The following is a 16,199-nucleotide window of genomic DNA, read 5'->3' on the forward strand; positions in this document are numbered from 1 at the left end:
CCACTGGTTCAGCAGTCAACAAACAGTTCAACGGAGCGTAAATACGCTCGTTCAGCAAGAAGTTAGCAGGTCGCCCCGGAAAATTGTGTGTTGGTAACAATAAAACAAACGTCATGATACAGTGTGAACGACAGTTACAAAGTGTGGTTTAAGTTCAGGAAGAATGGTAAATGTGACAACGGATTACAGACTCTACAAGCCAATCTTGCTTAAGACGACAACCGGACCGTAGATAACCATCATGTTAAATTTCGAGGGACATCGGATTCCAGGCTGGTTGCTCGCGCGCCTGATCCTTACATATAAAGATGACGTTTGTGCGGATTAAAGTCGGACGACGTGGGCGCTAATCCGCAACTCTGCTTAAAACGTCACTCTCCAAAGCAAAATCCTTCATGAAGGAGCTTCAAATTTTGTTGAAAACATCAAGTCCGTGGATTTTTTGTTCTTTTGTTTCGGAGGCATTCAGTTTAGTTGAGCACTCGATTTGACTGTTTTGTTTGATTCAAGGCCGTTTTACCGATATTGTAAATTTAACTGGTGTATACGGATATTTCCATGGGGTAAACTGCTTTCCGTGGTCTTTTCGTTGTTGTGATGCCTCCAAGTTAGCGGAGGCTAGATGATATACAGAGTCCCTATGAATATCTTTCCTTCAGGGGCCTTCAGACAAATGATAAATGAATTGTTATCGCTCATCTCAGGTGTACCATATGCAGCCACTTTTGGGAAACTTCCACGTGTGTGCATGAATAACGGATATTCACGATCGTGTGCTGTGAATTCGGCCTAGCAGGCTCTACTTCTGACCTATCAGCTTTATGATCAAAAACGGAGTTTTGCGAGCTCCAGATCACCCGGTTTTCTGTGATCGTCTGTGAAAGCAAGAGCCAAAATAAACTCATGAAAATATTGAACAGTCGCCTCACTCCTTGAGATAGTATGACGTAATTTATGGTTTCACGTTTTGACATTTTTGTATGACGTGGCTTTCTAAAACAGGCACCGGTGAATAATTTGTGTAGGTAAAACGTATGGGGGAAGCAGCTTCCAATTTCAGTAGTTTTGGGCGACTCAGAAAAGGCTTGAAATTGGTCAGCAACTGATTCAACCAGTTTGCATGCGACGTTGACCAGATCATTTGTCAAATACAGTCTCCCTTTTAAAGCATTGCAAAATGCTAGAAATTAACTGTTTTTCAGTCAACATGCGTCCTCAGAAAAAGAACGGATACACTCAGTAGTATATGACGAAGGTGCTTCGATGAGACTAGTTGTTTGCAGTTGAGAATATTCTGTGAATCTTCATTTCGTGCAAGGATCACGACTAGCACTAGCAGTCGCAACGAACGGATGCTTTTCTTTTAGGTGGCAAACGTTTTGCCTAAGCAGGCTCAACAAGCACTGTTTTTGCTTTCTGTAATTCAACCGCTTGGTAAAACGGGTTATTTTGACAATCCCTGTAAGTGAAGTGGGCTGGTACCCAGTCGGCATAGTCTTCGCTACAATCAATTGTTACCCAATATATAACTCTTCGGGAGGTATATATGATGTGGATGAGAACACTTGCGTGTTGGGACACACTCCTTGGTATTTCATCCGTTCTGATTACTACTGATGAAGCAATGAAGTTGATGATGAATATGTCAATGATGTTTCATTCGTTGCCGCCTCTGTCGCCATCAGGATCCCAGGTCTGTGACGGTTTTATTTGCTTGCCAGCCAATTAGCACTTTTCTTTGATTTCAGTCGCTTCAACGCATGGAGTTCGATTAGAGAAAGCAGCATCTATTCCAAACCGAAGTGCCCACCTGATAGCGCCCGCAGTCTTACTCAACTTCTCGACATACCGCTGAAGACAACCGTACAAAATAACCTATTGCGACTAAAACTCTGAAATGCAGACGATTTGTAGAAATTCAGTGGTGCTCATTTGCTGGGCAGCTAACTGTATTGGTGGCGGCAAGACGTCTTGGACGGGCCACAGCTGAAGGCTATGAGTGGATACACGTTTCGTGGTTTTGCACTGTTTTCAGTATGAAGCATCCGTTAAATTCGATGACGTTTATTGTGCACAAAAATGGAGGATTTCCCCATGGTGTCTCTCCTACGTTACTGAAATTTTCTTCAATTGTGAAACCAACCCATACGCTTGTTAACCTGAAACATGTCGTTCAGTTCAGATCATTCATTTCTCTAGGTTTTCATCAATCTGCGAAGGTTGACTGTGTGCACGGTGATTTCGCGCAACAGGCGATGTCGGGTAAGCATGTCTGCACCTGTTGGTTTGAAGCATTTGGGGATGATGACTCACCATCCACTGGATGGTGAGGATATAAAATCAGCCTGTTTTGAAATCGCGTTGACATAATGACGGAAATCAAAGCCATGTTGTTTGTTCTAACAGCTATTTTACTAATGAGCGGTAAGAAGTGTTTATCTTTACTCAAATATCTCATTTTAGCCAATGGACTAAAGTGCTTTGATTGTGACAAATGTCCGGACGATCCAAAAGAAGGAAATGTCACTGTGAAGGACGACTGTAAAGCGTGCCTGGTAGGTGAACTTTGGCTTTCGGCTTTGCCCATGACACTGTGGAGAGAAGACTGTTCGGCACTGAAATCCATAAACGCGATGTTTTATATGAGTTAAGATACCTCAAGATCTCACTGTCAGTAGATTTTCACGTCAACGGACTGTTGGTTTCCAGGAACCCCTTGAGGACTGCTAACTGGACTGCTAACTAGAAACGAACTATTGGTTCACAGTCAACTTTTTCAGCTGAGATAACGGCCAGGTAGACTGCAAGTTCATTGTTGACAAGTCAAATTTTCTGAGTGGAGAATCCCGTTATACTGTTTTGCGACATCTTTTTCTTGTCAGCGTGGTGATCACATTTGCAGACACTGCAGCATGCTTAGAGTGTGCGTGTGCCCATAAAGTCTCCAGTCTTTTCAACTATGCATAAATTGCCTCTTCTTTTGTCCATTTTCAAACGTTCGCCGACGCAAATTGATAAAAACCTTGTACACTAGCTCTAAACAAGAGTTTTTTAGACGACTGTGTAGCCAACACGTGTTTTTTGCTAACCAGGCATTCGGAGATTCTGCCTTCAAGGGTACATTAATCGATGTGACTGAAGTAGGATGTTCACTTGAAAGCGATTGTGCGAAAAGGGGGACTCCTTTCAAATTATCTAGTTAGAAATTCCTGGAAGCAATAGTCAGCGGTAGTCCCAAGTGTCGATTCCTTTCCTCTATTTTTATACTGGTTTGTGTCTATACCACCCTTGTTGTTTTTGACCTGAACATGAACCGTTCTTTGACCTTGTCATCGGACGTGTTGTTTAAGTTCACACGTGGTTTCTCTAGCTTGTAAACACGTGGCTCCGAGTCGGCGTGGACTTTGAGACCCGTTAGGAGTTAGCAATTACTAAACCGGTGTATAGAAGCCGGCATAGTCCCACGATTTGTGGTTTATAAAGTTTTATCATTTTATTATTGTACTTATATTACCGCATTTGTAGATAAGCCTCTATTTGAAAGAATTGGCTTTTGGGGTTTTGCGCATAACTCGTCGTGGTTCAACAGATTGCTGGAGTCAATCTATACCAAGTCAGTAAAAATAATCGGCTTTAAGGTGCAACTCCTGTTTAGCCCATTACCGGTGTGAAACTAAAACTGTTCCTCTCATGTTCAGAAGTCGATATTTCATTTTTATCGCGAGCATTCCAACATTCCTCCCTCCTCTAGATAAGAAAAACCAAACGAGTGGTTTTACAAAATTCATTTTCCATCAGAGAAGTACACACAAATACAAATAAATCAACATCGCGCATTTGTGAAAAAAAACATTTTAAACACTGTGCCTCCGATTTTTTTAAAATTCTTTAGCACTAAAAGGTTTTTTGCTGGGTGCCTTTTAAGGGATCTCATCCACTTTTATAATGTGGCATGATAAACACGATGGAATGCATAAAACTGTTTAGGATCCTTCTATTGTAAAGGCGCATACGAGTAAAAAACTGGTCTCACGACAACCGAGGGTCAGTTTTATTCATGATTGTCAGAATGATAACTTCCTAATGACCAGCCTTGTAAAAGTACTTTGCTAGCTTTTGCTTCACAATAAAACCTTGTAAATCTGTCATATTCGAGTCGGAAGCGCGCATGTTCATACAAAGTCGAAGGGAGTTTACTATAGGTCCTGTAGATATCTCGCTGTCAGTGAGACATCCTGGAGCTTTTTACTATTATCTATTAAACTTCTAATGCATACACTATTCGAACACGTGATCACTTTTACAGCGTATGACGTGGTGGCGTTTTGGCCACAGAGTAATCATCTGTTTTTTGCAGAACATGTTTTCCTACCATGTTGTATATAGTTGTACCGCTTCCATTTTGTTTAGGTCACCAAAGCGTATGCTGCAACGCATTGAAGGGAGTTTACTATAGGTCCTGTAGATATCTCGCTGTCAGTGAGACATCCTGGAGCTTTTTACTATTATCTATTAAACTTCTAATGCATACACTATTCGAACACGTGATCACTTTTACAGCGTATGACGTGGTGGCGTTTTGGCCACAGAGTAATCATCTGTTTTTTGCAGAACATGTTTTCCTACCATGTTGAATATAGTTGTACCGCTTCCATTTTGTTTAGGTCACCAAAGCGTATGCTGGCAACGCATTGAGCTCGTTGACAATAAAATGTTCCCCTTTTTGTCCACCATTAAACGGTGCAGAAATCGGGAATGTTGCCGGTGTGAAGGTAGGCTGTTGCTACACAGACCTTTGCACGGCTGGTGCAGTCTTTCGAGTTCCAAATCGTTTCTTCATCATGGTTACTGTTGTCCTTGTATTCCATATGAAATAATGACACCGAAATTGTGCAACAAAAAAAAGAAGGCGTAATCGGCCACTTAGTTTTTGGTTTCTGCAACATTTCTACACTTTGTTTGTGTATACATATATTGAAACTATATCATGAGTTCTGATCTGTTCGGAGGATAACTTATCCGCTGTGGATGGGAATCCGAGGGTTTTTGTCTTTTATTATTTTATACTGTTGCATACCTGCGGTAGATCTGCGAGCATGACGCAAATTGGAGGTTTATCAAGACCCCATAGTACTGCAGAGAATTTGGCTTAACGACGTTACACTTGGACGAACCTCATTTCTGTTTGTTCATTTGTTTGAATGTGTTTGAGTTTGTGCCTACAGCATGTTGCTTCAGTTGGTTCTTCCCACATTCTCTAGTCAAATTTGCCAGTTATTAACCCAGTTGCTTACACAGATGTTCAGGAAGCTGGAAAGGGATGTAGGGAATCAATATAACAATACTGCCTTTAAAATAAAAATTCCAAGCGCCAAAAATGTAATTTTAATGATTCTGGAGCGTACACGTTATTGTGGTGGGTCCGCAAGTACCGTGGTTTTTCTGGGAGTGAGAGACGACGTATTTGCAGTGTCGAGTACTGGTGTGTTCCGCGTCAGTTTTGTGAATGGGGTAGTCGACGTGGTTGCAGAACACCACTTTGAATGAACATGGATAGCTTGACATCCACATGCATCAAAAATGGCTGGAATGCTGGTGTAATGCTGACATCCAAATAGCCACACGTCATACGCTCCTAATGGGGTAGACTTTGCTATCTTCTTCGGGCTTGAAGCCTACAGGGTGCCTAATAATAGACGCAAAAAATAATACCCATAGTAAAACTTTAACGTTGATTTAAAGATTTATTATTTTTCATATCAGTATACGTGCACTATGAGGGTTTACTGTAAACAAACTGGCATTACAAAAGTGTTGGAATTAATTGCTCCTTTCTTCCATAACAAGCTACAGGCGGTATGTGATGTGAGACACAGCATGTTTAACTTCAAGCGTCACTCGTGCAAACTCCTCTTCAGTTCCCGCTCCTAACTCCATTCTTTGGCTTATCTTCATGCAGTTCCCGAGCCTTGATCATTACTTAAAACCAATAATCTAGCGGTGTTAGATCAGGTGACTTTGCAGGCCAAAAGTTTGGGAACTGACGAGCAATGACTCTCTCATCAGAAAATTGCTCTCAGAGGTAAGTTCTCACTTGGTTTGAGTAGTCGGGTGGAGCGCTTGAGTTGTGCTGCTTGAGTTGCGTGATACCATGCATGTACATCATACTGTGGTAACTGTCGCCAGAAACCGTAACGTCAAAGAAAAAGGGAGGCAGGAGACACTTTGAGGAGAATCACATTCACACACAGAGAGGAGGGTAATGGAGATTATAAGTGAGGTACTCGTGGGGAGCTTCGCGGGACCATATCACGCAATTGTGCTCGTTGATAATGCCATCGACAGAAAAATTTGCTTCATCACTCCATAAAATATCGGGAACGATTTCTTCATTGTCCAGCAGCCAGTCAGCAAACGTGACACGTTGCTCCTTGTCTTCTTCCGTGATGTTTTGTAATACAGTGAAATGATACGGGTCGAGATGAAGGTGGCGTATTATAATACGATGCACGCTGGCGCGGGGATTGCCGGTCAACTGAGACACCTGAGTTATTGACGAAGATGCCGTGGTGCTCTGGGACTGAAGTTGCATTCTGTACAATGGGCGCTTTCACCAAGGGAATAATAAAGTTTCGCAATTTCAGTGTGCCTACTGACATCCGTCGTAAACAAAAAAATGCCAAAACTCGCGCATAATACATCGTTTATGTGGCTACTGATAATTAAAAATGTCTTTATTCTTTCTTTAACTAATTACGTTAACATACCCAATTAAATTTTGCGTTAGTTATGAGTTTGCAAATGCCCCTGCCATGTGACTGCATATCATCTTTAAGCTATTGGATGGACGAGGACAACCTCGAAGACTGCCGAACAGATCAATCGCTTCCGTTATAGCAGCTACTGAAAACAGCGCAGTAACAAAACCTCGACATACTACGAGCTGTTCTCTGTCACGTGTGATTTGATAAAGCTGGTCAATCAGCAGCATCTAAGCGCCCGTCCGTAAAACCAACTTATTGCTACCAGCGTAACGGTGATACTACTGATAGGAAGGCATGCGAATAGCATGTGTTGTTCTTGGAAATTCGTTTTGCGTCTTTTGAAAAGGGAAGATCTATTGCGGAATTTGTGGAGTCGCTTCGTAGCATTTGCTTGGATCTGAGCAATGAATGGTTGGAGTGAATGGAAGGAAAGTTTAATGAGAAGCACTCAGGAGATGATGGATTTCCAGTTTTTGATTTCGACGTCGATTGCTCATTTTACCCCGGGGGGCAGCAATGAAGCGCCGCGAATAGTTCACCTTTCGGATACCAGATCAAGCTTTTTTATTGGCTTGGGAACCTTCACTGCTTCTTTTGTCTTCTAAAACGACTCAATGTCATCAGATATCACCAATGGAACCTCGGGTAGACGATCAATCCTATGGCCGCGTGCTATAAAGAGGGCCGGAACACCGGTAGCCGCAATCGCAGAACACATGGCGTATCTGCGCTGTTTAACACTGATACGTTTGTGCCAGCGCCTCCAAACTCTAGTAGGTGCAAACATGTGTCCTCCTCGACACATATTTTTGAAAGCACCTTGACCCGAACGATGGGTTGCGCCACCACGCAAACGCGGGATACGGGCAACCGCTCAACCGGTTCCACAAGATTTAGCAGAGGTTTGATGGCCAGCTTTCGCGCCAACCGCATACGGTTGGCGAGAATTCTTGCGCATTTGGTCATGGACCCAGTTTAGCAAGTCACTTCGTAGTGGTGCACTGAAGGCCGCAGGCATTTTTATCGTCATACCTGACGGCGTACCGTCCACTTTGAACACGTACACAATCGGTCGAAAAAGCGCCATGGTAGAAGGCAGTGTGGCTGAGAAACGAAACCGTACCGCACAAAACCGACTCCACAAATTCCGCAACAGATCTCCCTTTTTCATGAACTTCCAAGAACAGCGCATACTACTTGCATGCCTCCCCATCAGTGGTAACACCGTTACCACAGGAAGGATGGCACTTGGGTTCGCAAAATTCGTTCGGGGTAGAAGCGATTCTAACAGTATTACTCAGAATAATCTGTGCTAATTGATAGTACACTTGGAGTGACTGATAGACCTTTAGACAAGGATTGCCGAATCAACCGTGTCCAAAAGTGTCACCTGGTTAAATTCATCTCCGGAAGTGTCTTTGGTTCCCCGCAAACTCTTCAGTAGTCTTGTTTTCAAGTGGTTTACTTTCGCCGTCATTGCATTAGAATTTTTGGTTTTAACTCGGAAAACAACAATCGTAATATCTGAGTCAGAACAAGAATAACGTGAAGATGCATAATTGAACTAAGCGTAAGCACATCCCAGTAGCTGTGTAAGGAATGAACTTTTCACGAAGAAACGACACAAGTTCGTGTTAATTCCAGGGTGCATTGAGCAGACTTCCTTTATTCCCTAATTTGATGTCCAAGGGCGAATCTATTGTCATTTCTGTGCGATCCAAATTCCCCGGAAAGCTATTCAGTTAAGTTTACGCAACACCGGAAATGGTTATGGGTAATGCATAATACATTTTGAAACTGAATAAAAAGGAATTATGGGAGGTATGTGCATGCGATTACCACGGCAAATAAACCTGAGGACTAGGGCCCACCGGTCAGGATCCTCTTTTACATGAGCCAACTAGAAATCGTTCATGTCATACCTAGTGGGGTGTTTTGCTGGGATGATTTTACACAGAACATGTGCACAGGAAATTGATTTCAGCGGATGAAGAAGGCGAAAAAAATGCAGTTTTGTCAGCTTGCTTTTATTTGACCGCTAATCGAAACGGAATGGTTTGATTACTTTTAATGTTATGGTAGCAAGCGAACGAGATTCAGAACACTGGTCCTATTGACGAGCGACCTCAGACAAAAACCACTTATATCATCAGAACTTTCTCAACATCAACTGATTTATTTAATTTGCTCTAACTCCCAGGGCCCTAATGAAACTGGGTCTTGTGCATCAGTCAGTGGCACATAGATTAATTCAATTATTAACGGCTACAAGAAAGCGTATATGGTATTTCCATAAGAAATGCTCCGGGCAACTTACCTGTTGCTGTTGTACAGGGAGGAACTGCATTATGCAAAAAACATTATGCAACCAGCACATCTATGTCATTCAACAATAAAGGTGGTATGATGTGGTGTATGTGTGGCGACTCAAATTTTACAGTCATTTTTTAGGGGAAATTTGACACTGCCAAAGCGGCATGCTTTTGAAATGTGCAAGCTCAGCATATCCGAAAATGCACAAACTTATTCATGCCTAACATCGGATTTTATTGTGGCAAATTTTGACAAGCAGTTTCTGGGCATGCGTTTGTCACAAGATATTAGGCAACCAAAGGTTTTGTTGTACCGTGTTCCGAGGACCTTAGTTCATCCAACATCTTTAACATGTTTAGCTAGGCTGAACGGACCAACACTGACCAATATAATCATATTGAAATACAAGACTTGTTAAAAAACGGAGTGTTTTGACCTAATTTAAAACCTTTGGTCTAATGGAGGCACATGCATGATACATAACGGTAATGGAACCGACAGACTGAATAGCTTGGCTGAAAAAATGCTAAGTTTTAATGACTATGACTCATATTTGTGATGCTTTTGGCCAACCACAAACTAGTTATTTGCAAAATTTGGAGCACTCTGAAGACAAATTATTTTATTTTGAAACCAAACATGCATTCCACATTAAATAGCAGATGACACTCGATGCAACACTGAAAATTTATGTTTAAAACAAGTTTTCAATTGCTCTCGTCAAGTTTGCCATCTGCAATTTGTTTCCCCAAAAGCCTTTTTCTCACATCTTTAATTCTTCAAGCTTTAAAATCATTTCAGTCTTGCTAGTAATTTAAACCACGTTGGCTTTTTTGTAAACACATGTTCCTAAAACCTACATTTCAAATCTGCATAGAATAAATTTCATGCTGAAAAACAGAAGTGACAGCATTTGTTAGAGATATGAAAAAAACTAAAAGGGACAGTGTACATATTATCTGGATAAGTTCGGGCCATTATATGGTCGCACCCATTTAAATATTAGTGTTTCGTGTTGTGTCCTGTAGGCTAAATCAGTGCATACTGTTTAGAATAATCTGGTAAAAACGAGGTTAAACATTGTAACTGTGCATTACGGCCTATTTTACACAAACTGTGTTTACTTTTATTGGAACGTTTTTCTACATAATAAACGCATTTCTGCGGCAGGTCTCGATGAAAAGGCAAAAATTAGTAAGTGGTTGGGATAATTACGTCAGCAATCAAAATGCCAAAAATGTGGATGGCTGGTTGTTCCCAACGTAGACAACCAGGAGTACGCGTACGGCTATGCAAAAGATACTTGTTTGGATCAAGTAGTCCGATCTTTGAGTGTGACGTTGTTCCAATTGTACAAAATTCAATGTTCAAAATCAGTAATACGGGCTTAAAGTAGTGTTTTTCAAGCTTCATAAACGATGTATTAGTTTTGATGTAATAAATGAGTCATAGTGTGTTATTGCTAAGCATTCGTACACAGGTTCATGAACCACGGACGGGAGGTTTCAGCGACGGAAATTAAATAAGAAAACTGGGGAGGATATATGCCTTATGAATACGGTGGAGCTAGATTTATTTGCCTAATTTTTAATATCTACCCGACTATTCCATGATCTAAAGGTCAAACTGATCTTGTATTTCGCAACTCTTAGATTTGGGGCTGCTTTCAAGTAAATTATGTATGTATATAAAGACATAAACTAACTATTGCCACAGCCCGTTTCTAAATCATCCGCTGGGAATTTATCACCTTGAATTTGAGTCATGTTCATTTATTAGTCTCATTACCTGCCACGCATATCTTTTTAAGATTTTTAATGAATATGGGTTGACTCAGGTATACTTTAAGCAATGGAGGCTCTCCCAGTACTTATGAAATATGTAGGGTCTGTTTATCTAAAAAAAATCGCATTACCGTGTTCTCAAAAGGTTAATCACGAGGAGGCTTTGGTCAGTTTTGAAAATCGGATGAGTTTTGCCGTTGAATTAGATAAGGCGTGATTGATGCCGAACAGTTGGAAATTTATAGATTCTAAAACCTTTGCCATAATGTTATTAGAAGCAAAGTTTAATGTACTTTTTAATTTAGATCGTGGTAAATGTTCTTTAGCAGTAAATTCAAAAATAGTACAACTTATTACAATGCACTTTGTATTTCATCTGAACTTGTGCAATACAAGAGAAAACCAAATCTGCAAAACGAATTTAGACATTTTTTGTCTAGGTAAAATAGTTTGTATCTAACCAGAAATGTGTCTCTTGTCGTTCATACCGTACGGCCATTCTTTATCGAATATCTATCTTTTTAACACTGACAAAATTTGCTGCCGGGATTATTAACCTTGCCTGTCAACTTCTCACTCTATTTTTTGATAAACGCGTAAAATTTGTAACGTTCTTTGAAACCTTGAGAAAAAACATTTTGTTTGCTCTGGTAACGGGCGACAAGATAAATACATAATGCTGTCTTGGAGAGCAGAGTTTCTAATGTCCTTACACTGTGTTCAAATGGCATACAGTTGGACGTGCTTATAAATTTCCGATAATTTGTGGCACTTTCATTTAGCTGGGAAACTGATTTCAACGCGCAGTTTATTTTCCAAGTTGTGAGCTTAATGGCTCCAATAACGTAGAGTCTGTAACGCGTGCCTCAAAGCATCTACAAAATTAACCCCTATAAGCTGCCGGCAACATATTTAAGAAGCCTAACAACAGATTTAACCAACCATGTTCGGATTAAATTTGTGGCCATTTGATGAAAACGGTGCTATATACCGAAGTACGCTGTTGATTGTAAGATAAAGCCTCTTTGTCATTGCAGATTTATTCCCCTCCGGTCACCAAAAAATTTCATCAACACAATTTAATCCCAGAGAATAGCGACGTCAACCGAGATAATAATTTATTCTTGCAGTTATTCGAATGTCTGTTTCATGAAGTCTTTGGCTTGTAAGAACGATATCGGTGTTGCTCCGCCATAGTATTTAATAATTCCCTGTGAATCAGCACCATGAAAGTTTGACAGAATGAAAGGACAAAGACATGGAGCTAACACGACCTAGATTTACCGACAAAACTTAGCAGCTTTCATAAACTGTGCTCAAATCAGTTTTTTCTTCGTGAAATGAAGTTTTCTAGCCTCTAACTCTTTTCATCACTAAAGAACCGTTTCACTGAAGAACCGTTTCCAAGAAGGCGTAAAGTAGATGAATGCTGTCTCATGAAATCAATTTTTGCAAGCCCATCAATTTAAAATTGAGTTATTCGGTCAGAAGCGTCACTTTGTTTCTTCGGTGCCCTTAAAATGTACTTTCTCCATGAGACAAATCAATACTAACGGCATTGTGGCTAAATTTCAAGACAGAACGTTGTTCACTGGGTGTCCTTGTCATTCATCAAGCCACAAATTAAAAGTTCACGAATATGCTACCTGATTGCAGTTATAGCTAGTACAATGGGCTAATGGCAAGGGCAGTTTTCGCAAAAGCATTAAATGCATTATTTGAGCCAACCAATACAGCCCGGTGAGAGCTGGCACTCGGTCTTACTCAAACTAAGCAGTATCACAGCAAAATAATGATTAAAGCATCAACTGAGTAAAGGAAACTTGTGGAGTTGTTCTAGTACACAAGCACCGACATCTTCTTCAGCTTTCTTTTGTTGTGACCAAAGGCAAGACATCAATATACAAAATTCAGAAAGCACTTGGACAATATCTCAGCAAAATGGCTGGGATCTAAATATTTGTGCCTTCACGGAGGTCGCATTTGGTCTAAATTAGTTCTATCAACCACCCATTTAAACATTATCTAGGCTCAAACACGCTGAATAGAGCTAGCCTTATCAATATTGTTGTTACTAAATCAGGTACTGGCTGGTAAATCAAGTTGTCGAATACATATTTTGCACTTTTCAAGGGTGTATGTTATCGTTCAAACAAACTGCTTGTAAAGACATGTACGTTTTTTCAAAATCATAATCAGATTACATATTTTTGTTTAACACAAAAAATGGTTGCCCAAATATTTGGCGCGAATTGTAAAACAAAATTTTTTGCAAACTTACTTGTGGGTTGCTCATAATAAAACTGAACTACCTTGTAGGGTTTTATGTGACCCGCAAGACTCATACTGTCAATTTATTCCAACGTTGTTCATAGCCACACCACGCTCGTTTAAATGGTCGTCCCTCTGTTCTGGCGTAATCATTCAGGTGAGTCCACACCAAAGGGAAGCACTGGACTCGAGTTTCGCACTTATTAGAGCTCATTAGCAGTGCATATCCAATGGTCGTGCTGGGATTTGAACCTCGGACATCTGACATGCGAGGCGAGCGTGTAACCACTACTTCACCAACGCACGTTGGACGCATCTGAATTATGACGTCTGAACAGGCGAATGTGTTCACAATTGAGTGATGTGATTGGTATGCCCGACTCATCGAAAGACGACCCAGTAACTGTCCTGGTTGTGACGATCGATTCAAACATTGCATAGCAGAGGCCCAATAAATTCTAAACATTGCCTATGCTTACCCTATGGCAGGAAAACTAGTAGGTGAGAGTGAGTCCAGCATTTATGTAAATATTGTGCGATTTTATAAAATTTACCTATTTTTAATAAAAACATGAATACGAAAAACAAAAAAATATAAATAACAAATATTTGATCACCACTGTCAATGGAGTTGTCAGCCAGGTAGTAACTTTCCCTTGCGCTTCTGGTACATTTCACGCGTTTCACTGATATCCCACGGTCCAAATTTATCTCAAAAATATTTGTTGCACACCCTTGTATATTAAATTGTTTTGTAAGAAGCTGGATAACTAGTGCTGCGTGAGTGATTTCGTATTTAATGTGCGTCTTACGGCCCGCTGCTCATCTATACCATTTTTTCTTCGTTTAGAGTTCAGCAGTGAGGTGTGTTTGCTAGAGTTTCATACTGGTTGATATATTGTTTTAAAGGTTGATAAATTTTTGTTGGTGGAAAAATTAAAACAACACATTTTTGAAAAATTTCGCAACAAAATAATTCGGAGGGGTTTGCATAGCTTGCATCAAACAAGCAATTAATTATATACCAACAAACACGCTGAACTTTATCAGACCTCTAGTTTCGGCGTGTGTATTTTGTGAGTGGGCTGAAATTTAGGCACCTTCTACCCATACGCTCTAACTTGTAACAAAATATCAATGAATCACACTAATTTTCGCCAGTCTCTATGTAGGTAGCAATTTGTATATGGTCAACAATAAACCCACATTTCAAGCAGATTATACAATACATAAAAATATGTTGCCACATCAAACCGATAAAAAGACGTATTCCAGTATTTTGTCATTAATCTTGACAAAAGGTAGAAAAGCAGCTTGAAATGGATGTTTAGAAACTCCATTAATATTTTACAGGTACCAAAGGGTTTGTGTTGATTTTGCAAAATAAGTGCTGCGTTATCGTTACATTACTGAGTTAGATGTGTAATTTTGTCATGTGTTTTGATGTAGACTGCCCTACTAGTTTCAGCCGAGAGTCTGAATTTTACTGACAATGTCGCGTTTTATTGACATGGTGCTCTTCAAAGCGTTTACGGCTCTTTGAATCAAATTGTCATCAACCACGGGAGTTTTGTGGATTTTCTTCGATAACGGTTACTTGAAGCTTAGAAAAGTGATTCTAAATTCTTTGTTGTTGCTGTTAAACATTTACAAGTTCACAAGAGAGCTAATTATTAATTCATTCTGCTTAACTGTAAGATGTTTTTGCTAGTATATCTTTGAGTGGAGCAACTATTGCGATAAACTGTCTATATCATTTGAATTAGCCGTTTAACATGTTGGATTTATGCGAGTACCCTTGCATAGAGGGTTAAAGTGGCCCATGGATTGGAGAGTTGTGAAGTCGGAAGAAAACGGAGAGTACCAAGAAGTTGGCTCAAATACTTTGTTTAATAACTTCCTGTGTCTGATACGCGGAACTCATGAATTCCAGGCGAATTTAGTGAATAAGCAAGAGCAACCTGTTGTCCAACTTGCTTTAGTTTTCGAACATTAAAAACTGCCAAAGATGATATGTGTCGAAACTTGAAAATGTATTCTGAGATGTGTAGCGGACTAGGACCTTATCAGCGTGTTTGGATAAATTAATAAGCAAAGTAACCAATACAAAATCACAAAATCACAATAGGAAAAGAATGAGTAGTCAAATAGGGACTCACGAATATGTAGAACCAATAGTCAACTACGCCGATCCACATGCAGTAACAAGCTGTGAAGGGAAATATTCACTTGTCGGAATTTCCCACAGATGGTTCCGCGTGCGTGATATATTCCACGATAGAAAAATTATTCACGGCTAAAAAATGTTACAGGGATATATTGCGACGTTCAACAGTCGACACAAACACAGAGATTTAGTGCCACTGGTTCAGCAGTCAACAAACAGTTCAACGGAGCGTAAATACGCTCGTTCAGCAAGAAGTCAGCAGGTCGCCCCGGAAAATTGTGTATTCGTGACATTAAAACAAACGTCATGATACAATATGAACGACAATTACAAAGTGTTGTTCAAGTTCAGGAAGAATGGTAAATGTGACAACGGATTACAGACATCACAGTACTCCCCCCTAGAGCGTCAGGAATAATGAAAGGGAATGACGCTCGATAATGTGACAAAACTCAAGGGGTGTAGTCTGCGAAGCGAGCAGGAGTCTTGCAGGTTCGACCAACAAGTGTTTGCTTCAGGATAGGTGACCGGTGAACGTCAGTACGTCGCGCTTTATGTTCGGGGTTCCCTGGGATGACTGTACTGGAGGTTTGGGAACTTGTGGGTAAAGTGACTACAGTAGGGGGATCTAAGTGAGATTCGTCATCGATGAATGCAACTTTGAGTCTGTCGACACTGACGGAGTCCGGATTTTTGATCCTCTCAATCACAACGTACTTATCCTTGCGAGAATTTGCTTTAAACGGACCATCATACGGATATTGCAGCGGTTGCTTGACGCTGTCAACACGGACAAATACATGTGTACAAGAAGATAGACCGGGATCCAAATGTGTGCGTAGACCGGATTTCCGAGTGTCAGACGGGCGAAGAGTACGCATATGATCTTGCAGTCGACTG

The 16,199-nt window shown here is 40.5% G+C and overlaps 2 protein-coding genes across 2 annotated transcripts; both read right to left on the bottom strand.

The window, feature by feature from the left end:
- Positions 1–7,436: 7,436 nt before the first annotated feature.
- T265_09268 (hypothetical protein) lies at positions 7,437–7,730 on the bottom strand (the record flags this gene model as incomplete). The annotated part of the gene is made up of 1 exon (XM_009175293.1): positions 7,437–7,730. The coding sequence occupies one exon, from the start codon at positions 7,728–7,730 to the stop codon at positions 7,437–7,439; it is 294 nt and encodes a 97-aa protein (XP_009173557.1).
- Positions 7,731–8,237: 507 nt separating this feature from the next.
- Positions 8,238–13,598, bottom strand: T265_09269 (hypothetical protein; the record flags this gene model as incomplete). The annotated part of the gene is made up of 3 exons (XM_009175294.1): positions 8,238–8,288; positions 9,082–9,105; positions 13,209–13,598. 3 exons carry the CDS (start codon positions 13,596–13,598, stop codon positions 8,238–8,240), a joined length of 465 nt encoding a protein of 154 aa, XP_009173558.1.
- Positions 13,599–16,199: the final 2,601 nt, after the last annotated feature.

This window comes from Opisthorchis viverrini, assembly GCF_000715545.1.
Source record: "Opisthorchis viverrini unplaced genomic scaffold opera_v5_270, whole genome shotgun sequence".
NCBI classification, from domain to species: domain Eukaryota; kingdom Metazoa; phylum Platyhelminthes; class Trematoda; order Opisthorchiida; family Opisthorchiidae; genus Opisthorchis; species Opisthorchis viverrini.